At 34.8% G+C, this 27,815-nt stretch overlaps 1 protein-coding gene across 4 annotated transcripts in view; it reads left to right on the top strand.

Moving 5' to 3' along the window:
• CDK14 (cyclin dependent kinase 14) overlaps window positions 1–27,815 on the top strand; it is a 591,337-nt gene that overhangs the window by 275,301 nt on the left and 288,221 nt on the right. For all 4 annotated transcript variants that reach the window (XM_081243419.1, XM_081243417.1, XM_081243420.1 and 1 more), the window contains one exon: window positions 19,173–19,235. In XM_081243419.1, the coding sequence (XP_081099545.1) occupies window positions 19,173–19,235 (63 nt within the window). The remainder of the gene's footprint in view (window positions 1–19,172; window positions 19,236–27,815) is intronic.

Below are 27,815 nucleotides of genomic sequence, written 5' to 3'. Positions count from 1 at the left end.
GGACTGTCTTCCCTGTGCCAGGGACTATCCTTAAGCTCTAGGGATACAAATATATAGTCTTTACTTTTAACGAGGTTGAAATCTGGTGGAGGACTGTGATCTTAGACTAGATAATCTTCATGTGAGTTATAAGTCGCTGTCATAGATCTTCACGTGTCATGGACTAGAACATATTTGTGTTTTAGTGACAACAGTAGGAAAACTGGATTTGACTCATGGACTTTTCTTTATGGAAGACTTTCAAGGATGTTTTAGTTTGATATATGGAGAACTAGTTATGCAGTGTGATACTATGATCTTATATTCTGAAGGGGTGGGTTGCCATGCAGAACCAAGTACTGCAAGTGAACAGATGTAAACGTTGTGGATGACAGAACGTGCAGGCAGCTAAAGATAAAAGAACTTTGAACCATAAGGAGAAATTAAATGAAAAAAAACAATTCAGCTTTCAATCAGTGCTCTGTTATGAGTGTCTTATTTCTCTAATTGGTAGCGCAAAGTCAATTATCTTCTTTTCTATCCTTTTCCCTAATGGCTTTTTCTCACCTAATAGGGAGTCATGGTCTCCTTTAGTCACTTTAAACTGTGTTTGTTCACTATCATGTTGGGTGCTGAGATTTTAGTGTATTTTTTTCTGTTTACATCATACCTATCTTCTCTGTGTTCTAGTTTTATTTCATATGGTTGCCATTCCTTATTTGGAGGTCCTGATTACAGTTCAGTATTTTAATCCACATGATTTGAGATGGGAGTGTGTCTGATCTTTAACTGTTGTGATAGTAAATGCCTGCTGATTTACAAAGACACACAGTTTATGAGTACATTCCACTACAGATTAGACTGTTTTTATGACAATACAGTATGCCACTATGGTTTCTTTAAAAATTATTTTTCTTACTTTAATTTCAAATTTAATCATTTAAACTATAGACATTTAATGGTGAAGCTGGTATAATCTGTGATATTTGAAAAGAATGGACTGAAAAAAAGACTTCATTTGTAGAAGAAAGTCATAGGGAAGGTAACAGTAGTAAAAAAAGAATTCCTTTATAAAGGAAAAAACATATTTTGCATATTAATTGTTTGTTTTTTCTCACAGAAATCATTTCCAAGTTTCCTTAGTTAAGGAAATAATAATCTTAAAAAAACTGTGCATACTTCAGGGGAAAGGTGGAAGCAGGAGAGCGATGCATTAATAAGACTGACAATAATGATCAGCTTGGAGAAATTGGACAAACGTTCCAGCTAAAGTACTAAAGTTGCTGTCTGATGAAAGTGCCCAAGTTCAGGATGAAGATGATGAATAATTCCAATTACCTTCACATTATGTTTGAATAGACCATGAAGTAATTGGAGAAAAAATCATTAGCAGATTTATCTCTAAGCGAAGTATACATTATTATATATCATACAAAATGGAGTGTCTGTAACTTCTCACCAATTTTCAAAATCAGTAATTTGATAAAGGCATATCATTATAATGACCATTATAATGAATGGTCTTCTTTCATATGATTATTATTATTTCTTACATTTATTTATTTCAAATTCATTCAGTTAACATCACATAATATTTTAGTTTAATATGAACTTTACCAATGCATAACATTGGTAAAGGGCAGTTAAACCCACACCAGGGTTAAATCATTTATTTTGTTGCTGTGATTGTTGTTTTTATGCAAGTTGTACATCACACGCATATAAAGAGTCAGTTAATTCTGTGATTTGTTATGAAAAATAGTTGTTTTTACTTTCAACTCTTTTAACTGATTCTTTCGGATTTTCCTCTGAATATTTAATAAGACTTGCTTTTATTGCCACTTCTTGATTATTCGCCTTTTGGCATCATCCATTGATTCCTACAGTGAAAAACGGAAATTTAGTGGTCTTTTAAAAAATTTTTCCGCTTTGAAACAAGTGAACATCCTATCCTGCCACCCTCCCAACCTTCCATCCTCTAAATATAGGTATATTATAACTTTGATTAGATCAGAAATTCAAAATTTACATTATTATGTCAGTATAAATCTTGTTCATAGCTGAGGCATGTAGTATACTGTGATTGCTTTTTTGGTTTCCCTGAAATTAATAATTTCCCATTTTTCACTTCTACCATTAATTCAAGACCTCCCCAAGCCTCTACCTGGTGCATCTCCTGTCACTGGTTTCCTGTGGTGCCCCTCCCCTCGCTACTGGGCTGGAGCTCTTTTTTCCTCCGTCTCATGTTGTTTTGTTTTGGGGTGAACACAATTTCTAATAGCTTTCTAGGAAAGCTAGAAAGACATTGCATTGCTGAAAATATCTTTATTCTGCACTTACGTTTGATTGACATTTTGGCTAGATATAGGTTTCTTGGTTGGAAATAATTTCATTAGAATTTCAATGAAATTGCTCCATTGTTGTCTAGTTTCCACTGTTTCTGTTAAAATACTTCTCTTTATTTCCAGTGTTTTGAAATTTCATGATGAAGCAAAGAGTTGACCAAGATGTAGCTTTATTTTCATTCACTGCACCTTTTCAATCTGGAAACTCATGTCTTTCCATTCTTTTTTTTTTTTTAATATAACAATTCACATAACAAAATTCACTCTTTTAAAGTGTATAATTCGGTGGTTTTTAGTATATTCTCAGAGTTTGGGAACCGTCACTGCTACCTGATTTTAGAAAATTTCATCACCCTAAACAGAAGTCCCATACCCATTAGCAGTCACCATGAATTCTCTATCCTTCTAACTGCTAGCAATCACTAATATACTTTTTATCTCTATAGATTTGCCTGGACATTTTATCTAAATGGAATCATTAATATGTGACTTTTTGTGCAGTTTCTTTCACTTAGTATAATTTTTTTAAAGTTCATGTTGTAGCCTGTATTAGTACTTCATTCTTTTTTGTGGCTGAATAATTGTCCATGGTATGGGTTGATGACAAATTGAAATTATGATGGCATAATCATAGATCAGGCATACAAAAATGGTGTCAGGCAGTCATTGAGGTTCTGGTTTCAGACACATCTCTGCCCCACTGAGGATTTGAATTTGCTTGAACGATATCAAACCCTATGATACCACCAGCCGTGCTTAGAACAACATCCCTCAGCTGCAACTTTATATAGTCTCAAGGTGCCCCCCTCTTGTAACTATGCAACCAGTTCAGACCCTTACTTCTTGCTTAACAAGCACCCTTACTTCTTGCCTGTTCCAATTATAATTCTTGACAAACAATTTAGGTAACTAACTGTGGCCTTGCAATTTCTGCCTTTATAAGCTTCCTCCATTTTGTAGTGCTACAGAACACAATTCAAGTGCTTCTTGAATTTGTGTCTCCTACGTGTAGTCTGACAAACCTCAAATAAAGCCTCTCTATTTCAATTAGATTTCGATTTCTGAAATTTTGGTTAACAAGGCAATATCACATTTGTTTATCCATTCATCAGCTGATGTACATTCGAGTTGTTTTTACCTTTTGGCTCCTGTGAATAGTGCTGCTATGAACATTTGTGTATAGTCATTTGTTTTGAGTCCCTGTTTTCAATTCTTTTGAGTATATATGTAGGAATGGGAGTGCTGAGTCATCTGATAACTATCTTTAAATTTTTGAGGGATTGTCGTAAACTCTGTTCCAAATTGCATGCACCATTTTACAATCTTCCCAGCAGTGTGTGGGGTTTCCAATTTTTCCACACCCTCTCCAATACTTGTTATTGTATGCCTTTTTGGTTATAGGGGGTATATAATAGTTTCTCCTTGTCATTTTGTTTTGTATTTCCCTCGTGTCTGGTGACTAATGAGGTCAAGCTCTTTTAATGTGCATATGTCCGTCTGTTCCAGGAAAGTATCTTAAATTATTTTGTTATGAGTTCCTCCCTTCACTTTTTCTTTTCTTTTTGGATCTTTTATTATGTAAACGTTGGACCTCCTGGATTGCTCTTCTAATTTTCTTATCTTTTCTCTCTTGTATTCTAATTATTTTTTCCTTTAACTCATCATTAAGGGACATTTTTTCAACTTTGTGTTTCACCTATTCTATTGAAATTAAAAATTTTTAATATTATTAATTTCTAAGAGACCTTTTTGTTCCCGGAAGATTCCATTTTATAATATCCTTTTCTTGTTTCAAGATTGCAATACCTTTTCTTAACTCACTGAAAATATTAATGATCTTTTTTTGAAGCTTTTTTAACAGTATTTTCTCTGTTTCTACTGAGTTTTTTTTCTTCTAGTTTGTTTTGGTCTCTGTCTTTAATATTAGAGACTGCGGAGGGATAACTGGTGATTCTTAGTTGTCTGGCCATAACTTAAAAGTGGTGCAGTAACAACCTGATTGGGTGCTCCAAGTGTGCTGGGTAGCTGGTTCACCATGAATTTCACTGTAGGAACTGACTAAGCCATTTTATTGAGAAACCCTTGATATATCACTATCCATCTTTCCTGCAGTGCTGTAAGATTCCTGGTAAAAATTCTCCTAAACTCCTGCCTAGAAGATAGAGTCCTAGTTGACAATCTTCTGGAAGCAGAGTGGGAGATAGAAATCCAGTTAATCCTCCTGTTTCAGGATGGTATCCCTGTTCCTAACTGGTTGGGTTTCCCAGTTCTCTGTTTTACCGTCTCTGGGTTTGGTAGAGGCAGTTACCTATGTAAGCAGAGGGGGATAAGGGATATAAGGATTAAATATCTACTGAAAAGACTTCCAACCACTCTTTCAAATTTTAGACCTCTATATGTAGACCTTCTGTTCATTCCCACTTCCTGGTGTCAGCCCTGGGCCTTTTGGTTGTTCTGTCATATAAATAAGGCTGCTTCTAGGCTTTCCCTGCTGTCAGTTTAATAATCATTTGTTGTTTGTTTGCATTTTGTATGCTAAACTTGCTACCATCTGTTTTGGAGCTTCTAAAATTTTGCTGAGTGGGGATTTAAGAGAGTACAGGATGGCTACATATGTCCAATTTGCCATCTCTACCTTGGAATTGCATCCATTCTTAATAAGTTTAAACATGAACAAATGCTTGAGCTTGTCATTGTGTAAACCACTGTGTAACTAGATAATTTTTTCACTTTAATGGTTGTGAAGTATATAAATCTTTGCTATTTATCAATTATCAGAGTTTATCAGATGTGACAAGGCTAGTGAGAGTGAAGATATTTGAATGAACTGTTATTAGATTATCATCCCATCAGTAAAATTTTAGGCACACAAGCAGTGTCTAAAGTGTGAGCATGCCTTTATTAGGATGTCCTGTCTTGATGGAAAATATTTATGATTGTTAATTGGTCAGTTAGTCATTTTGTTTGTTTTTTCTTATAGTTGTGATGATTGTGGGATGTTGATAGGCTGTATAAACACACACTCATACATTTGAGAGCATTTTAAAGCCAGTAAGAAGCTTTTTACAATGCAAGTGTATGTATACGGAATAAAAAATGGTGAAGCATTCTGATTTTAAAACATAATTATTAAGAATGTATAGGTTGCTTATTTTGCAGGGTCATTAGGCTTTTGATTGCTGTGTATGATTAGAAACTTCCTTTTGAAAATATGAACTTTATAGTTCTAAGTTAACCTCCAATTTCAAGTGAGTAATTTACTCCTTTTTCCCTGGCAGATATAAGTCCAGTTATAAATCCCCAACAGATGCTCATGTCTCATATTTATTTCATAATTGAGAAGCTGAAAAACTAATTTGTCATGGCAGCTATTTGCTAAGTAAGAATTTTCCTTCTTCTGGGTTTTTCCTTTTTTCTTGAATATGTGATCTTTGTTTTAAAGCTTTGAATCTCATTTCAGCCATCATCAGGGACATTTGGAAGATTGAATTGGTTCCCTTTTCTCCTCTTTCTATTTCTCTGCCCTTTCTACTTGGATAGGGAAGTTAGAAGCAGCAGGGTTGAGTATTTTAGCTAGGATTTTAGGATATGTATTGAGGAACAGTATCTAATTCTAGCAACAAGACAGAAAGTCAGCAATGCTGGGGAGAAAAGGTGTGGGGAGGGATGATTAGTAACGGAATATTTATTAGAAGAAAAGAAAGGATTAAAGTTTTTTTTTTTTAAATCAGATTTTACCTGAGTAAACATACAGTGAACTGAGTGGTATCTTGCAAAAGGGTGAGCAGGGCAACTTGATTATTTTTCTGTCATTGTGACATCTGTGTAAGATGCATGGGCAGCTAGTTTCCTGAGGGCAGGGGCTGATTTCTCATTTGGTGTGTCTCTTAGTACAATTACAGTAGGAACTCTATAAATCTCTGCCAAACTGGTATTTTTTTTCCATAAAGTGGGTGCACCACATATGATTGTGTGTGTGTGTATACTATAAATGTAGAGTCATTTTTCAAGGTTTTCATTAAAACACCCTTACAGAGCATAACAGACACAAAAATATGGGTCCATATCCTCTTTAAAGGAGAACTTTCTGCCTAGCTACAGCAAGCATAGCTATATGGTCACCAGAATGCATCTCTGTCAGCAAATAGGGATCTGGCTCAGCTGCAGGGACCCATCTTGAATGAGGTCATGACTTTCCACAGGCATCCTGTATCTGGTGACTACGTGAGGCGGAGGTATAAAGGCTTGGCCATTTCTGCCCAACGCAGGGCAAATCTGGTGCTAGGTTGGCCGAGGTTTTATTGGCCTGCATCACATTTTCACGTCCTTTGTCCAATCCTGCTTTCTTTTCATTCCTTTCACCTAATAAACATCTTTCATTCCTTTTACATAATAAGCATACTGTAGCCCCAAACTCCACCTGGAGAACCCAACCTATAGCATAGTGTCATAAAGATTAATTTTATTTTATTAAAGTTAATTAATTAATTAATTTATTTATTTATTTTTGGCTGCATTGGGTCTTTGTTGCTGCGCACGGGCTTTCTCTAGTTGCAGTGAGCAGGGGCTACTCTTTGTTGCAGTGCGCGGGCTTCTCATTGCGGTGGCTTCTCTTGTTTTGGAGCACGGGCTCTAGGCGCACAGGCTTCAGCAGTTGTGGCTCTCGGGCTCTAGAGCGCAGGCTCAGTAGCTGTGGCACACGGGCTTAGTTGCTCTGAGACATGTGGGATCTTCCAGGACCAGGGCCTGAACCTGTGCCCCTGCATTGGCAGGTGGATTCTTAACCACTGTGCCACCAGGGAAGCCCAAGATTAATTTTAAAATGCAATTTAATCCTTTAATTTAATAGGGATTTGTTATCTTTTAGGGAAGTTACTGTTAAAATGTGGGGTTCTGATTTACACATCCAAATATATCAGACATATACCAGAAAATCAAAAGATTTTCAGAGTTCAGAGGGGAGAAAGATAACCTGGTATAGCAAGAATTTCTAGAAAAGTTAACTTTGGATGAGAAATAATTGAGTTCATAAAACTGTAGCATCCTTTTGAAGTTATTAAATCCTTGACAAAAGTTTCTTTTACAGTTCAATGCAAGGGACTTCCCTGGCAGTCCGGTGGTTAAGACTTCACCTTCCAATGCAGGGGGTGTGGGTTCAATCCCTGGTCAGGGAGCTAAGATCCCACATGCCTCAGGGCCAAAAAAACAAACAAAAAAAAGCATAAAACACAAGCAATATTGTAACAAATTCAATAACGACTTAAAAAATGGTCCACATCCAAAAAAAGTCTTAAAAATAAAATTCAATGCAAATATATATGTATATGTATTTATTATTCTTACTATAGTAGAGTAAAAAGAAAATGGAGTATAATTTGCTTAATGTAGATGACTGTATTACTGTTATCTGGTATTTGGATCCCAACCCCTGCAGGAAGGTTATACCTCCCTTCCCTATTAAACTAGGGCATGGCCTTGTGGATTGCTTTGGCCAATAAATTGTGAACAAGAGTTATTTGTTATCACAGCAGCATAACTTGGCCTGTCTTGACGGACATATCCCAGATTACTTAGTATCCACCTACTCTAGAGAAAGCCAGTGCTACCATGTGTTTTTCTTTTGAAGATTCCTTTTATGATTCATACTCACATGCATGTTGTATGCATGTATATATATATGTTTGTTTATGTGTACACTATACTTATGTAGTACATATGCTGTTTTTAAAACCTTTTTAAAAACTTACAGAAGTTAATGCTACCATTGTTCCAAGTCAATAAATATAGTTATGTACCAAAGTTTATCCACATTTTAAAATTCATGCACCCTTTGCATTAGTATAAAAATCCCGTGCTTTTCTTTGATATCATTTTAAATTTTGGATAAATTTAAAATTCTTAATAAAACAACTTTAAATAATGATTATTTAAAAATATTTTATTAAACACTTGATTCTGATTTTTTAACATTTAAAAACTACATGTTTTATCAATAAGGGCACTAAATCAGCTTGCTTACAACAAGCTTTTGTATCATACATAGCATCAAGGGTCAAGTACAAATGTGGTCACCTTCTATGTCAAGAATGGTGTTTGCTATGTTTTTCTTGATACAAATTATTACAATCAACTTTATATGTTGATTATAATAATTACGTGCTAGGCCTACTAATTTATTTTGAAGTAAATATTGAAATGTTTTGCCCAAAATTATCCACTATGATTTTCTAACAATTTTTTGGTGATTGATTTAAAATTTAAGCTCCAATAACTTTATTAAATTTTTCTAAGACTGACTTTCAAATAGTATTTTCAACCACAGCATCAGGAAAGCACTTCCTGAATTCATCCCAGACAAACTCGGTGAGACTTTATTCTTTCTCTTGAAATATTTTTCAGTAACCTTTTTATGGCAAATTGTATTGTCAAGAAAATGAAAAGATATTTTTAGCTCTGATTCACTGAATATATAACTAGATTTTGGTATAAAAGTTTAAAACATATCATGAGGAGCAATAATGTTGGTCTTCACTTCTTGAAGTTTCAGAATTCATATTCAAAATATCAGCTATATCTGGCAAATATGTCAATTTCCTGGGAAAGTTATTATCTTGGCAAGTTTGCAAGTGTCTAATGATGGAGAAAGAAAAATAAAGCAGTTCTTTTTCCAGGGTATCTTTAATTTCATACTCATGCATGGCAAGGAATTAAGCACATTTCCTTTGTACATGGATTGAGCAAAAGCAAGTAGTGAAAGAAAAGAAAAAGAGTGATGATTTACTCTTTGGTACATTTTTTTTAGGTCAGGTAAGTCAGCAATTGGACTTTTGACTGTAGATCCTAAAAAAAAGATACTTTGGAATTTCTACTTCATTTTAACTTTTGGCGGTACTCAGAATACAAGAATTCATGTTTTTTTTTTAACCCCCTCTGTGATCTGAGGTCTTTTTATTCTTTGCTATTAAAAGAGCTACTTCAAACAAAACTTTTACAGTTTTTTGTGGATCCTTAACAATATGTTTCGCTACTCTTCAATTCTCATGCTTCAGAGCATTAGACCCTGTAGGTAAAGACTTGCATTAAAAAAAATAATGTTGGTGTGACCCTTTTACTCATAGAGTTTGAGGAAACCTAAACTACCTTTGCCCCCCTTTATGTACTATATTGAAATAATTTAACTTAATGAAAAAAATAGATCTTACCTAGATGTAAGTACATTACCTTATAATGTACTTATGCTTCAGGTGTGCCACAGGAATAGCAATATAAGTTGTCTCTTTCATCATATATAACAAACATACATTTCGTATACTTCACTGTTTGTCAGGACTTTCCCTAAAAGCTTTATCATTCTAAATTATTTGTATTCCCACCAGCCAGGAATTTAATTGAAGCTATAAATGAGCTTTACATTTGTAGTATAAATATATCTTTCAAACTATTTCGCCCGCTCAAGAGATTTTGATTTGTCCCATTTTGGAGTCTATAGCACACAGCTCTTGTTCCGTAAATAATCAGACATTCATAACCATGTTTAATAACTCTAAGGTATTTTGCATTGTAAAATCTTAATACCATTCCTTCTAATACATCCCTCTGTATTTCCTTGGGGAAAAAAAAAACATCTAAAGTTGTCACTACTTGGTTAAATGATATGAACAAAGCTATAGATGTTTCATTGAAGGTAAGAGAGAGACTGTTATTGAGTTATCATTCTTATTTCCCCCATGGTCATCAGTAAGCTCTTGAATAGTGAATACTGTTTATCCATCTTTATACATTTGCAATACTTTACCCATTATGAGTTTGAAAATATATTTTGAATATCAGTTGGTATGCCAAAAAAAGACAGGGTGACAATGTTAACAAGTTATAATTGTTTAATGTTTTCATTGTGATTTTGTGTTCCAGAATTACTATTTTTATTCTTTTTTTTTTTTTTTTTTTTTGCGTTACGCGGGCCTCTCACTGCTGTGGCCTCTCCCGCCGCGGAGCACAGGCTCCGGACGCGCAGGCTCAGCGGCCATGGCTCAAGGGCCCAGCCGCTCCACGGCACGTGGGATCCTCCCAGACCGGGGCACGAACCCGTGTCCCCCGCCCCGGCAGGCGGACCCTCAACCACTATGCCACCAGGGAAGCCCCAGAATTACTATTTTTAAAATGAAGAATAACATGTAACATTGTAAATCAACTATACTGCAATAAAAATTAAAAAAAAAACATGTACCTAAAGCTCATTATACAGTATATTTCATAAAGTTTTCTGAAACACACATCTGGTATGATCAGTCTGTATGTGGGTTGTTCTTACCCCTTAGAACCCAGATTATAAAAAAGGCTCCTCTTTTCTACTTTGTAGCCGAAAAAGTTATTCCAGGATAGCCACCTTTGATTCCTCTGTCTTCTCTCCCTCTTTTTCTCCTCCCTCTCTCCTCTTTTCCACTTTAATTCTCTGTTTCTAATCTTTTCACTCATGTTAATTTTAGCTTATAATTTCAGGATCTCTCATATTTCCAGCAGGGCAGCTCCAGAAGGTGTTTTCAGAGTTAATATATTCCTGAGAGCTATTCCAGTTCCTTTTTTTTTTTTTTTTCCATCTCATACTTTGACTCCAAAAATTTTTTTGTGGCCCACTTTGTTAACCTTTTTTTTTTTTTTTTCCAAATTCTTGAGGATGTTGGATGATCAGAGCTTTCCACTTTTTATACCCATTGGCCTTTTATTTTTCCTTTTAAACGTGGCTTCAGAATAGCATGAAAATCTTTTTAAAGTGTCTATTTGACTCTGTTAAAATTTATTATATGTTTTAGGCTTGTGAATGGTGTGCCAGAGGGCATATAAACCATGCTGAGTCGTCTTTCCTTCACTGTTTCAAGAGAGCACGTTTATATAGTCTTCAAATGCAGTAATAGCATTTGGTTCTGTAGAACCAGAGTGTTCTTCTAGAAGATTTCCACCATTTTTGAAACTTCGCAAATCTATACTTTCAATTTATTTAATTTTTAAAAGGACTATCATTTATACCCCCCTATAAGTGTTATGAAGTGATATGGACATAGATAGATATATGGATACAGATATGTATTTGGTTTATGAATTAGCCCCTACAGTATTGAAACTACTGCAGACACTTGAACTACTGGAAAATAAATGTCTGCATTCTCTTTATCTGAGAAAAATAACTCACGACAGTCTTACCACCTGGGTAGACCTATACAATCTCTCTACCCATAGTGTCATTGCCAGAAGCCAAATAGTAAGTTTTTTGTTTTAATGGAAAAGATCTTTCAGGTTGCTGGTTTTACACAATGGGAATGTAGTTGGAAATGCTTCCTGTTCCAGTCACCAGCCCCAGGCTGCCCATGCATTCAGAAATGACAGCTGAAACCAATTAGGCAGAATTATGGGCTCACTAAGTCACATTTAGGTTTGTTATGACCCAAAAGGAGAAAAATACATTATATGATAAAAAAGAAATGACTAATTTAATTAGGAATAAGCCAAGGCAGTGTGATTACTATGAGAGGATCTTTATATATAGTATTAACTATTGTGTATGTTAACTACCCTTGCCCTCCCCAGGAAATATGTGTGTGGTTTACTGGCAGAATTTCAAACATTTCCTAAGTGGCATAAAAACAGGTGAAAATAAAATAACCTAGAAACAGGCTCTGGAATATGTAAAGTAAGTCTTTACAAGAACAGTGGAGTATTTGAGAATATTCCATTTAAGAACACAGTTTTGGGGATATGGAACAGATTGGAAGACCATATTTTCTCTATTGTCATACCATGTCCTATGATGCAACTTAAGGCACAGTAATCGTAATTAGAATTTTTACTTCTGAGGGAAGAGGTAGTACTTTTGTACTTGTTCATGAATGTCTTGTTTTTGTCATTAAAGATAAGGGATTTCAATGCATTTGCAAAAAGCCTAAATAACATTTAATAGAATACTTACAAACTTTAAAATAAATTATTTTTTAACCACTGTTTTAAAAGTGGGTCCCTGTGGTATATAGCAGGTACAAACCTTCTCTATAAAGCATCTTGAATGGCTATGATTTTGTTTTATTTTTATTTTTATTTTATTTATTTATTTTTTTTTTTTGCGGTATGTGGGCCTCTCACTGTTGTGGCCTCTCCCGTTGCGGAGCACAGGCTCCGGACGCGCAGGCTCAACAGCCATGGCTCACGGGCCCAGCCGCTCCGCGGCATGTGGGATCTTCCCAGACCGGGGCACGAACCCGTGTCCCCTGCGTCGGCAGGCGGACTCTCAACCACTGCGCCCCAGAGAAGCCCTATGATTTTGTTTTAAAGAGGAAGTTGATTAATGTTTCTTTTCATTTTTTCTCACTAATGAACAGTGCTTATGTATTGGAACTCACAACATTAAAATTTTATTAATTATGATTTGGGAATAAATAAATGAGTACTATAAAGCTTAACGGAAAAAAATGCAAAGTCGGTTTAAGCCTGTGGACTTCGTATAAGAGCAGTTTGAAACTAACTGCTCAGTAATTTGATGTATCAGTTCTTACAGCAATGCAGGCTGATTAAAACAGAGATTATATCCAGAGGAAATGGCATTGACTGCTGTAGAAGAAAGGAGGGCTCAACTTCTATAAGTTTTCTTCAGTTGCCTCTAGCAGCAGCTATTCCCCAGTGAATCACATAACTTTAATGAGCTACAGGTGAAACAGATTAAAAACTAAAACGATAGTGAGTTCTACCAAAATGTGCAACTATTCTTAAAGTGTGGTTTTAGTTAGTGCATGTGGTATGTCCCAGACATGGGACAATGGTAATAAAGGTGACATTAGCCTGTAGTAGATTAAGCATCACAAGTAAGCATCTGCCACACTTGCTGCCTTGGAGACACGAAAGTTTACCATCATTGCCATTAATTTTGGGACCCCGTGTGGTACCACTGAAGAGTGGAAATAATTGCTCTTGTCCTTTAGATATTTGCAGATTTCTTGATTTGCTGTCTTACCAGTCAGAGTACTATTTAAAGGTTTTTTATAATGGGTCACTTACTCATTATAAGGAAGAGATTGGAGTGTAATCAAACTGAGATGAGGACCAGGGAGCTCCTTAAACAATCAAAATGAGTCGGGAAAAGGAGGGCTCTATATTTTTATGCTTTCAAGTTGTACATGTTATCAACTAGTTCTTAACATATCCCATCTTTTTTTTTTTTTAAGTCATGTGTTTTCACTTAATGTTTTTGTTTTATAAGTCTTTTCATTAATTTCAAATAAAAGTATAGCTGAGCCTTGGTATTTAAACATAAAATAAGCCTATTCCTTAAGAAGAAAGAAATTTAGAATTAGTTTTATTATCTTGTGTAATCTTTCCGTATTCTTATTCTTGTGAAGCAATTTTGTTTTTAATGTTTTAAAAATTACACTAAGCCTGAATATACTGACTCTTCTCTTGCTGTCAAAATGGAAAACTAAATGAAAAGAAGTAAAGAATGTGGAGGCTGTGTGTAACATAACTTCAAAATGAGGATTTCTGTTGGTTATCCCCATGGAAAGACATTCTTATTTTTAGCCTAGATGCTGGGAAATAGGGCTGTGCTATTTTCAAGGTCATATTTTGTCAGTACTTTTGAAAAACATCAGAATTAGCTGACACATATTGTAGACACCATGCTTAACATAAGAGAGTGGGAAAAATGCATTTTAGGGAAGGGGCTCTATTTAGATTCCTGCTTAATGAGAAAAGTCCAGTCTGAAGACCAGTGCTAATACAAAAGCATAATTTCTCTGAGGAACTTGATATCTCTTGAGTAAGAGGTCTGATCATTTGAAGGGCCAAAAATTGGAACACCTCTCTTCATGGATGATACATTGATTAAAAAGAAACATACGCACATACTAAATTATGAAGCCTACTTAATAATTGACTTATACTTGTTTCTGCCCTGGAATTTGGGTAAACTTTAATGTCCAAGAGCTTTTCTGACTCTGTGGTCTTCAGAGAGCCTTTTTACCAGTGGTTTTCAGTGTCAGTATATTGCTTCTTTTCCCTCACCCAGAGTCAGTTTCAAAAAGAGTAAGGAATGGAGAGTGGAAAATATGAAAAGGTGAATGTCATGGTCCAGCTAGTTTCTTATCTTTTTCTTTGGCTGGACTTTCTTTCCTAGTACTCTTCTGAAGGGCTGTTCTCCACTCAGGCCTGTTTTGAAATTGTCATCATATCTATAATTTATCTTTGTAATTTCCTTTTATGTCTTTCTCTTTAAGACTCATGGCTGTGTACTGTTAGTCATGCAGTTCTCAGGTCTACATATGATTGAAATTAACTGAGATTCTACTGTGTGAAAGTGCTTATGAGTAAAAAGTCTTCTCGATGTTTTGTGGTCTTTCTGTATCCTGCCTTTTTACGAAGAGAGATCTCTCTCCTGCCTTCTAAATTGATCCAGCCACAGAGTAATGAAATCAACATGGAGAAACCTAAACTGTAAATGTGGCTCCTTTACAGAGAATGTTTATGTTTAGGGTGTTATGGTTTCAGATACGTTCTTCAGATTCCTTCCCCTTGAAACACTCCTGCACCTATGTAAATTCTCAAATAAATGCTACTTGATGGGTAATCAACAGTGAGGAAGGAGGAACTTGATTTTGAAAGAAATGTATGCAAGTGTGGGGACTGAACCTTAACAGCTCCTTTCTACTGTCACTCCTCTTCTTGGTCTGCAAATCTAGCCACACTTGATAGCTTCATTTAAAACCACACGCTCCACGGAAGACTGATGAAGTGTTCTTAGGGATTCAGGTATAAACCTGTTAAACACAAGTGCTTCTGAAGGCTTTCCCCTGAAGAACAGGAGCAGTGATAGAGTGAATAAGAGGGAGGTGTAGGAAGATGAAGTGAGGCATAACATAGTGAGGGCAAGAAGCGATGTTAGCCAAGAGCCAAGATAGATACTGGAGGGGGAAGAGTTACTGGGTTTGATCTGTAGTCACCAGACACCTAGTCTAAAGATACTCCTTTTAGTGTTAGAACAAGAAATAGTCAGAGATCAAGCCAGATGGACCTGAGATTATCTGTGTCTCATCAGTGGATAGTGATCTGTTGGTCATGTGCCATAGGGGCCTTCTGTTCAGAACTTGTATGTGTAGGATGACTTTAAAAAATGGAATGACAGAGAAGTACCTCCCAGCATTATTGTTAAGTTTAGTTCTGTATTTTGGGACCAGTGCAAATCATAAGGGTCACATAAACCAATGAGTTGAACTAAGGAGAGAAGTTAAAAAGAAAGAAGAGATGTGATGAAATTTGTAATTTAGGCACATCTAATGCAGTTCCAGGCATAGTACTGTGTATTAAAAAAGAGAGAGGGAAAAGAAGCAGTTTTTAATGCAGGTAGAACAGAAGTTTGCTAGGGTATAAAAATAAGACTTTGTACTACCTCTTGTCTCTTCCTCCATTTGAGATTCTCCAGATTCTTGCCCCTAATCACCCAGAGCAATCTGAGGTTAATGGTGTATTTGCTAGAAGTAGTCTCAGAGGTTGTGTACAGAGAGCTGTGGAGTTTGAATGAGAATGTCTGGGCATGTAGACAGGAAGAACACACATATAAGGATGAAGTGTTACTTCTAAGAGTTCCAGTTTTCTGACGGTATTTATCATTCCATTTTTAATTGCAGTCCTCCCAAATATCCCTTCCTACTCTAAACACACTACAGAACATCATCATTATCATGATCATCATCATCATCATCGTCATCATCATCACCTGTAGCATCTACCACATGCTGGGCAGTGTAGTAAAACCGTAATGGATATTTACTTATTAATTTTCACAATATCCATATGAGATAGGTATACTAGGATTATCTTCATTACATAGATGAAGATACTGATACACAGAGGTTATGTAACCTGTCTAAGGCTACACAGCTAGTGATAGCCATGCGTGTATGCATACACACATTTTCATGCTATACAGCTAAGGAAATATGAATCCTAAAATTTTAAAGGTTTGGAAAAATCTTTATTAAATTTCCCAAGATCTCATTTCTGGAGAGGCCTCCTTCCTTTAATTCATGTTACACTGTCATTGGGCACGCATATATACATGGAAGGATGTAATGTGTACCATGAGGATCAGGAGCTTTTTTCCCCATTACTGATATGTTTCCTTCCTCATAGTTTAGTGGGTTTTTTTTATTTGTTTGTTTGTTTACTTTTAAACAAAAAGCTTGAATACTTTAATCTTGGAAAAAAATTACAATAATGCACAAGTATGTAAAAATCCGCAAAATGTAAGCTCTATGCTAGCAGAGACTTTTCTTATTTATTTATGCACAATCGGCATTTAATACATATATGTCAGGTATAAAATACGGTGAAAGTTTTGTCCCCAACACCATTCCACTTCTTTAAGCATGTGTAGCGTAAGTTTATTGGGCACAAAATTAAACATGCTTTTTAACTGTGTTACTCATATCCTTTATAGAATTCTTATTTTTTTGTCAATTCCATTTGTTGGTTTTTGAAAGAGGTAAGCTAAACCCTTCAAGATTTTGTGAAATTTTCAGTTTCTTCTTTTATTTTGATCAATATTTGCTTTATAGTGATATGCCATGTTGATAGGTGCATAAATGTTTAGTACTTTTTCCTTGAATTCTAATATGTCTAATATTTACATTGATATGCTGATTTTTTGCTTTTTTATTGATATTTACCAGTATAAACATCTTAAAATGTAAATAACGTAAGTGTGTAATATATAATATGATGTATTATTTCTTTATTTTCAGGTTTTCTGTTATTTTTTGTTGTGTATATTTAGCTTGTGTGAGTTTGATTTTGTTTTGTAAACTGAAAATTTATATTTTTAATAGGAATTTTAACATGTGGCTATATGATTATTGTTATGATTGGGCATACTTTCTATTTACCACTTTATTTGTTGTGTGTGAAACAATGAGCAAATTACAGTTCTTCCCCTCATGGGTCTTATTGTATAATGGGCAGTATCTTAAATACTACCTTATTTTTGTGTATCATGCTATAGATTAAAAACTGCTTTCTCATGTACTATTTTATTTATTTATTTAATATCTATGGAGTATAATTGCTTTACAATGTTGTGTTAGTTTCTGCTGTACAACAAACAAAGTGAATCAGCTATATGTATACGTATATCCCCATACCCTCCCTCTTGAGCCTCCCTCCTACCCTCCCTATCCCACCCCTCTAGGTCATCACAAAGCATCATCATTTTTAATGAGCTATACTGTATGTAAAACTGTTTCCACCTGTATTTATTTAGTTCTTCTTCTCTGTCATTGACTGGACCAGAGAGACAATAATTTCCAAATCAAATATAGTTTCTGTCCTCATGGAACTTGACTTTCATTTGGAAGCTAAACACCTTGGGTGTGGTGCAAGATAAGGGCAATATATTCTCAAAATATATCTAAGAGCATTTCTTCTGTCCCGTCTTCTTTCCCTTTGTTCTTCCATTGGCTGACCTTTTTCATTCTCTATTCAGGTCTTACTTAGAAGTAATGCTTTCTGGAGGCCTTTCTGAAATCTTTAGACCACAATAAGTTCCCCCCTGCTATGTCCTCAAACATTACCCAGTACTGTTCTTAATATACAACATACTCTACTGTAATTACTGACATGCCTGGTTTTTTCCACCAGCATCTGTTTCATTGAATTCTATGCCCTTAGTGATTAGTGTAGTGCCTGGAAGATAATAATTGCTCAAGAAATACCTGATGAATAATGAGTGAATGCTAAATTCTGCTCTGTATCCTTGGGAGTTACCACCTGGCATGCAATAAAAACTCAGTAAAGGAACCTGAACTGTTGTCATCATGGCTATAGCCATGGTACAGGTTCTTGAAGGTATCAAAAACTTATGATTCCTGAATAATTGAAGCCTGATAATGGGGCACGAATAATCATGATCACTGGCTTTTACAGAATGATTAAATGTTTCAGTGTCACAAATCTTACAGTATCCTCCAATAAGATTAGAAAAATTTATATAGCAACTCTACATGTTTTTTTCCAAGTTTTATGTAACTCATAATATAAACAGAAAAAGCATTAAAAAGAAAATATATAATTGTGTGCAAATTGAGCTTGGGATATTTGAAGGAATAACAGCATAAGTTGCTATCGAGGGATATTCCTTTTAAGTTATATCTGGATGTATTTGTCTTAATTTATAATTTTGAAAGTATTTGTATTGATTTATAAAGTAAATCTTTATAAAGTTGTATAAAGTAAATATTTTCTCAAATATATTCAAGAGTTCTGAGAATATGAAAATTATTTTTTAATGAATATAGTTATGAAAAACTCAAATAAATCCAATGATTAATTTTACTGGAATGATCTGTTTGTAGTATTTTCATCTCATATAACATAAATAATCATAACCTGCATTTCCACTTGGAAAATACAAGATAATTGAAATTGTAATTGGATTGGTTAATTGTGTGTGTGTATGTGCTTTAGTTTTTTTAAGTTAAGGCATGTATTTTTAGGTAGGGTTTTTTTTTTTCCAGTTAAGAGATGTATGTTCAATGAGGAGAAAATTAGGCATTTAACAAAGTAAAAAATTGTGGATATGAATTCCTTCTAATACACAGATATGTTTAATGTAAGACAGAGCCTAGAGGTAAAGATAATGATTCGATTGTGGTTAAAACAGGGGGCGGAGGAGCATGCAACTGCATACACTAAAAAATCCACCCACTTGTCTTATATTTGCTTTGTTCAGAAAGTAATGATGACTTTGAAGTAAAAAAATATTGATTCACTGTGTTATAGCCAGAGGGATGTTAATACATTTTCCCCTTTTTCTTCTAGCATACTGATTTATGTCAGTACATGGACAAGCACCCTGGGGGGCTGCATCCAGATAATGTGAAGGTAGGAAAAGATCTTTTTAAGTAAAGGGTTAGCATTCTTCATGTGCATGTTTTGAGCGAAAATCTAATCTCTCTACTATAACTTTAAAAAATTGTGTAAAGAGAAGTAATATTGAAGTGAACCATAGTCATTGCTATGCTTTGACATTGGAAGCCATGCTTTGACATTAAATATTTTCACTGGGGTATTATTATTTAGACCTTATCCTGTTTTTTCTTCATGGAGAAACATTTGCCAGTAATGAGTAAAATCCACTGGAATCCTGTCATAACACTGTTTTCAGTAGAAGGGAATCTCCAGTAGCTCTAGCTTGGAGCTCCATACTGCAGTACCATTGGTTTCAAGATAAAGTATTATTATGATCCAAAACAGTGTTATGGTGACTTCATGGTGCATATTTTTCACTTGCTTGTACAAACAGATAAAAATGTTTATTCCTACTGCTTTCTTTCATTTCTTTTACCAGAAATTGGATTACTGTGTATAAAAAGAACTACGTTTTTCTAAGATTTGACCTAGCAACCATCTTGGGAAATTGTCCAAAAATTTCAAGCTTAAAACAGGAGATTCTTTCTTGGCATATGTTAGGGAGTTGGAAGATACCAAAGTTTATCTGAAGGCTAAACTTATAAATGTATTTGAAGTAAAATTATTTGTCTCCATTTCGTCCCATTCATTATCTGCACCTTTCTTGCAATGTGGCATATTTTTTCTTCTGTACTTTTCCCTTTGCTAGGAGAGATATATTTGCACATATGGTGTTACATGTGTTTATTTCTTTTTGCTTTATAAAAATAATATATATTTTTTATATAAGTTTTTTTCCTCTTAGACTATGTCATAGATATCCTTTAAAATCAATACATGACTATGTAGTTCAGTCTTTCTAATAACTGCATATTATTCCATAGTATGAATAAACCATAGTTTGCAACTGTTCTTTATTCATTGATCTTGAGGTTGTTCCCAAAATATTCCTATTAAAAATGATTCTAGAGTAGATATTAGTATAAAACCTTTATACTCATTTCTTTTGAATATCTAGTTAATGGGTTTTCTTTATTAATTAGAGACGTGATGTCAGTTTTAATGAATTTAACTGGAACCTTTGCCCACAAGGTTGTAAATTACAGAAGGACTGTTTTTCTCTACACTCCCTAGGATTGACTAACCAGTCATTTAGATTTTTGCCATTCTGATGAGTAAAAATGAAATATTTTTTATGTTGGCATTTTCTTGACTGCTAGTGACATTGAGCATCTTTTCCTGTCTCCTCACCATTTGTAATTCTGCTATTACAAGTTACCTGTTCTTATATATTGTTCATTTTTCTATTGGATTGGTTTTTATCCTTAATGAATTATAGGTACTTTTTAATATGAAATTAATAATGAGGGTTTTTATGGTGGTCATCTATGTTGTACAATTTTAAAATGTAGGAACTTGTAGGAAATCTGACAAAACATTGTTTTTAAAATAAGTAATAGAGTCAGTATGGTACTTACAGTATTTGTTGATTTTTTCATATATCTCTTTTTTTGTTGTGATTTTTTTTTCATTTAGATTTCTTTTAAATTGTTTGACTATTCATTTTTCTTAAAAATCTGTATCCATTGACATAGGTAGTTTTTTAGTGGTTAGATTGGGCAAGAAATTTTAACAGATGAAGAGATTTTTTTAATCTTGTTCATGTTCAAATTTAACTTTAAACATTAGTACTATAATTAATACATAATTCTTTTTTTAACATTAAAACATCTCAAATTGTCTCATTTATACATTTAATGTTCTCTTCTTAGGGTTGATTGGGTTCACAATCAACAGTACAGTACATCCTTACTCCTGTTTCTCACTTTATTTTTATTTATCTATTTTTTAAAATAATTTTTATTGGAGTATAGTTGCTTTACAATGTTGTGTTAGTTTCTGTTGTACAGCACAATAAATCAGCTATACATATATTTATATCCCCTTTTTTTTGGATTTCCTTCCCATTTAGGTCACCACAGTGCATTAAGTAGAGTTCCCTGTGCTATACAGTATGTTCTCATTAGTTGTCCATTTTATACATAGTATCAATAGTGTATATGTGTCAACCCCAATCTCCGAATTCCTTCCCCCCTCCCTGCCCCCTTTTCCCACGTTAGCCTGGGGAATCTGTAGAGAGTCCAGCTAGTGGAAGCCCAGGGCCTACCAGCCTCAGTGGAAATCAGAGGCTACTCTGATCTAAATTTGATTTCCAGACTTTAAATTGAGTGACAGGATTAAGATTAAAGAGCTGGCCTGAGCCTTTTCAAAGAACCATGGCATCACTGGATTTCCATTATCCTTGTTTGGTCTTTTCACCAACACTGTGTGTCATTAGTTATGGGCAAGTTTGTTGGTGAAATAAAGAAAGAGAGCTCATTCCACAAAGCATTGCCAGTATCACTGGTGATTTTTGTAGCCTTTGTAAATTCTGCTTCATCCATTACATTTTATTTTTCCTTAATCTCTTAATGGTCATGGAAAGATTGAGCTTCTAGGTTACTGGTTTTCAGTTACTAGGCTGAACTCCTTGAAATTGTGTTTCAACAGCTGTTACCCAAGTTTTGCAAGCTTTTCTTTCACCCTATGATCATTCCTCATACTTAAAATACTTAGTGTTTGCTACCTACTTCAAGTTCAGGTTGTACTGGGGCATTAAACAAGGTTTATTACTGCAGGAGCTCGTACCTCCTAAGGTGTGGTGGAAACTCACTGGTGAATGAGATTGCAGTTAGCATAAATAATGTCCCAGAAATTAGATATGATGCCAACACTGAGTCTAGATATTAGTCATATGGAGCAGGAACTACTCTCACTCAGAAATTGTTTAACATGGTTACAGATTGATACTCTACTACATTTTTGCCTCCAAAAGTGCATGATGTGATTTACCTCTTTTTATACCTTTCTGAATAACTGAAAGGCAGCGATAGGTGTTGGTATATAAGTTTCCATTTCCCCATAGCTATTGACATCTTGGCTTTTTGAGGTTTTTCCAAAATGTACTGGATTGTCTCAGTGCTTGGAATATTTAAGGGTGCAAGAAACTTTGGTCATCATCAAAGAGGTCTTCAAACTAGGCTCCACAGCAGAGTCATCTGTAAAACCTTAATATATATATATATATGACAGACAGGGCCTGGACTGTGGTGCTTCAGAAAACAGGTATCAGACCCACACCTCAAGGTAGAAGGTTGTAAGCGTCTTTGTGGAGAATCTGATCAGTCCAAGAGAACAGACCTAAAGAATCTAGGTGATTCTACAATGAAGACCTCAATTGACAAATAAGTAATTCAGAGGAAGCAAAGTTGCTTGCATTGATTAGACAGAGAAAGAAAGAAAGAAAACTTCAAAAAATTATCAATAATATTCTCCAAGAGGTAAAAGAAAATAGTACATCTATAAAACACAATGCTATGTTATTTTTTAAAAGGAGAAATTAGTGGACATGAAGTAGCTTTGGAAATTCAAAATATGATGACAGAAATTAAAAACAACAGTAAAAATGGATGGAAGAAAAAGTTGGAGAACTTTGCCAAAAAATAGAGCATAAAATACAAATCTGAAACACAAGAAAGAAGGTATCAGGAAATTTGGAGTCCAGTCCAGGGGATCAACCATCTGAATGACTGGAGAAAATAGAGAGGAGGGAGTCATTAAAGCAATAAACATTAAACTATACTTTTTCTAGATGTGAAGGATGTGAACTTCAAGATTGAGGGTCCATTAAATGCCCAGAACATTTAATGAAAATAGATGAACAATAACATTTATTATTGCAAAATTTCAGAACACTGATTTCAAAGAAAGATCCTACCGAAAGGAAACAGGTTTACTACTAAAGATCAAGAATTACAGTGGTGTTAAACTTCAACAGCAGCACTGGAATGGAGATGGAAGTGGGACAACTTGAAAATTCCAATGTAAAATTGTTTCCAATCTACAATTCTATAGAAACTATCAATGAAGTGTAAGAGTAGGATGATTATTTTCAGGTGTTCAAGGAGTCGAAAAGTTTGCATACCTTGCATCCTTTCTCAGGAAGCTACTTGAAGATGTACTGCACTATAACTAAGGGAATAAACCAAAGCAGAAAAGAAAAGGAAACCAGGTAGTAGAGGCTACCACAAAAGAGAGATGGATATCCTCAAGACAATGATGAAAAGAATCCCAGGATAACAACTGTGCATCGAGCTGAAAGGGTAACCAGTCAGTCTGATTGGCACAGGTCAGAAGTCTCCAGGAGAGATTTCTAAGAAGATGAAAGGGTTAGATAGAATACCAAATGTGTTTGAGCAGATTTACAAGATGGAAGAAGAATTTGGTGTTGAATTAGTGATAACCACAAAGAAAATTCAACAAAGGCAAGCAAACCAACCAACAAAAGAACTAGATAGTTACTAACACCAGGAAAAACAATTATTGTGCAGGGGAAGAAAGTAGTCATATAAAACTTAATGGCGGGCTTCCCTGGTGGCGCAGTGGTTGAGAGTCCACCTGCCGATGCAGGGGACACGGGTTCGTGCCCCGGTCCGGGAAAATACCACATGCCGCAGAGCGGCTAGGCCCATGAGCCATGGCTGCTGAGCCTGTGTGTCCGGAGCCTGTGCTCCACAACGGGAGAGGCCACAACAGTGAGAGGCCTGCGTACCGCAAAAAAAACCACAAAAAAACAAAAAAAACTTAATGGCTTAGCTGTAAATAACATTTACATGATTATAATACAGTGCAATATTACGATCAATATGTAATATTATAAAATGTAATATGTAATCAATATTACATGTTGATGTAGTTAGAAAAACACTTCTTTAAGTGATTCTGCCATAGCCAGGCTCATTCCAGGATTAGCATCCTAAAGCAGTCATCCATTTGAGCTGCCACATTTTATATAAAGATGAGAATCATTGAGATTAAGAGCTTGCCAAAGAGCATTTTGATTCTTTGTCCAATGTTCTTTCCCTTACATTGCATGATTCATATATTAAATTACAGTAATTAGCTTGTTTATCTGACTTTATATGTACTCATTCACATAGGTTTTTCATCATTTTCATGTTGAAGATAATAGTTATACCTTCTCTGAGGGTATGGGAAGTTAAAAAATAGAATGCATCTTGTTAATGCCTCTGTTTGGGCATCTGAATTGTAGTGCATGAAAGCAAACAGCCCTCATTACCGTGTTGGTTTCCATGGGAGGCCACTCAGCTAATCATGCACTGGCTTTTCTTCACAGTTTTGTCTGCTTAGAGACAGTGCACTCCTCCAGGGTTACATTTAGGATCTGCACTGCAGGTGAAATTATTCTCAAAGAAGTCTGACTCTGACATAGTGACAGATGTCCCGTGGGTATTTCTGTGTGATGGATTAACATATTTTTTTCATGTGGTGATACTTATTGTCACTTAAATCGATGAATGCAAAATGAAGAACATAAGAATATATATTTACTAAATTAACAATTGTTCATAATGCTGTGCTAGATGCTGATTTTAAAAAAAAACAGTTGAGCTAAAGTAAGACCTTGTAATGGTTCTCTATAAATGTGTGTGAAAGGTGTGAAAGCCAGGTGAGATAAGCAATTATCTCTAAAAGAGCATGTTCTTGTAATAACTCTGAAGCTCTGCATTTGGTTAAATAGTTCACAGATCATTAAAGGATAGGAATGTAATAAATACTGAATATTTATTATGGTGAACAGAAGGAAAACATAGCGATCAAGTCCTTTTGCTTCTAAATTTGACAGTTTTGACTTTTGGTTTCATCACTATGCAGCATGACAGAATATGGAAATATTTTAAACATTTATCTTGGATTATAAAAATGTACATATCTTTGTTTAGATTTCATATATACTTGTTTATTGTGAAAAGGTGGGATGCCACGCATCTGAGAATTGAGGCAATTGTTCTTTACTGTGAATCAGGTAGACTTGCAAGTATTACAAAGGTGATGTATCACTGAAGAATGAGGGGGAAGAAAAGAACAATTGAAAGAGTACATAACTCATGATTTCATAGTAAAGCATAAGCTAGTCTATGGTAATTTTGTATTAAATCCCAGCAAAACATCTGTTAAAGTTTTATCTTTCTTGCTGTATATTCCTTGTAAGCACTGGAGTAAACTCATAAGAAAAATTGTCAATGTTAACTAAATTGCTATAATCACTTTGCTACTTTAATTGCCTACAAAATGTGTCTGTTCTCAGTATGGCCTTCTGAAATAAATATTCACTATTAACTAATGGTCTGTATTATATCAATTTTAGACAAATGGGTAATTTTAGCAGTTAATTACTTAGAGGACAATTTAAAACCTGAATCGAAAGCCTGAGGACATTGGCCTTGTAAATATTTATGATGATTAAAGGTATAACAAGCAATTGCTAGAACATGATAATTGGTATGTAGGAAACTGGCTAGAATTTGGGGCAGAAGGTAGTTCATTTTACCCCCCTTTACAAACCATTCACTATGAATGTTATTGGGTTTTGACTGTCATAGCTGAGTTGAAGGCAGACTTGTATTGAAGTTCTTCATTTTATAATTCTCAGTGACTTACAGATTGGTCAGTTTTTTAAAAAATGACCATAACAGTCTAAATTTCCTCTTTCATTCAGCTTTTCATGTGTTCTTTAAAAAGTGATAAGCGTGAGAGACTGAAAATTAAGGTTCATTAAAGAAAAGAAAGATTAACTGATGTTGTCTCCAGCTCATATCCAGAAATATAGGTGCTTGAATCTTATTACCATGATGACATTGGGTCTTCCTGTGTTTTTATGTAATTACCTTCATTGCCATGTCATCTTAATGACTTTTCTAGATTTTTTTCTAAAAACATTTGCCTTTTTTTTTTAAACAACTGTAATCCAAAATAACCAAAGTAATTCTGAATGATCTGCCTTGTTCTCTGAAGTATCTGAAATTCTTTGGACATAAAGCTGAGTTTTATTTTTTTCTCAATATCTATATTAATTAAAAAGATATGAGGATTATTATGGTTGAAAAATTGCTATTTTTCCAGGAACAAGCAGGTGTATAGCAGTCAGAATAATGTTATGCCAAATTAAGACTGTCTCATACAGATGGCACTGAGAATTGATTCCTGAATGAGACTTTCTAATGTTGAGATAGAAAATCAGATAACACCTGATTTTCTCCATATTTTGCGTTAGAACTCTCATTTAGCTGGTAATGATTTCCTACTATGCATTACAGTGAATATTTTAGAGCCTTTCATTATTCTGTATTTTGGGAAATACGATTATTTCATGGAGCCATTCAAGAGTGTTTTAAAAATTTGATACCTAGTCTCAGCACCTGTCCAGTTTTCTTTTGAGCCTTTTCATCCTATTTTTGTTATAACAAAATGATTTTCCATATCTAGACAGTGAAGGATTAACAATAAAAGAAAGTGAAATTCATGTGTCAAATCATATTGTGTTGGATGTTCAGAGGGGGTCTGAGTAGTGAATTTCTGGTTAAGATGTGGGGCGTGTGTTCCGTTGTTTAGAACATGTCTCTTGTATTCTTGGCATCATCTGCTGATGTGCTTGTTAATGATTTGAATCAGACAAAGGAATCAAGGCAGCCAACTGAACAGCCCACTCTTTCCTAGAGGTGCTTTAAAACCCAGATTGAAAAGAAATCACCCCAAAGATTGATAAAATACAGATAGTCTTTAGAAGTATGCCCTGTGATATTTTATTTAGACGGAATTACCCAGCTTGGTGGGGCAGGGGAGGTGGTATCCAGTGGAAATAGGACAGATACCCTCCTGGGTTTCAAGCTTCAAGCCATTCACCTTGCCTCTCTCCCGTTTAAGATGGATCTTGCACTCGACCCCTTTGTTTGCATGTTTTCCAAGACAAATATGAGGACCCAGGGGGGAAATTAGCTGAGTAACAGAGTATGTACACACTTCCAGGGATTTTTCTGAAAGTCCTAGACAAGTTCAGCCTTCATGTGAGTAGCCAGTACATTTCATAGATATTTTCTCATTAATATATAAATCCCTGTTACTTGAGACCTCTCTAAGAAGATGCAGAGAGAGAGAGGTTTATTGATCATACCTATCAAACTCAGAGTCTTTACTGCATTCCATGTGAAACATATTTTTCTCTATTGTATAGCTTGCAGAAGTGATCTTTCTCTAAGACTCTTACACTGAAGATTCATCACCTTTGTCAGTTTTTCAGTCTGCATCTGTCTCTCAATTTAAAAAAAGTTACATTGGCCTTATCAACTGATATTAAGACAGTTCATGTTGATAGTGTTTAAGGTGTTACTTTAGGCAGTAAAACCATTTTAAATTCTATTTATTCCTTTTCATTGTGTGTAAAAAGAATGGCCTGTAGTTGAGGGAGTGTTGCATATATTCACAAATGAAGTTGAGCAAAAATTTGTATTTCATGCTATTTCTTTTTGGTTCCAAAAAGTGCCTATCAGTAAGGTCAGTTGTATACTTAATATTATTATATTATTAGAATTCCTTGGAATAAGTGTTTCAGTTTTTCTCTTGGAAAATTATGTTGGGCAACTATTAAAACCAATA

Source organism: Mesoplodon bidens (genome assembly GCF_964165515.1).
Source record: "Mesoplodon bidens genome assembly, chromosome: 9".
NCBI lineage: Eukaryota > Metazoa > Chordata > Mammalia > Artiodactyla > Ziphiidae > Mesoplodon > Mesoplodon bidens.
This window is presented reverse-complemented; position numbering and strand designations above follow the sequence as displayed.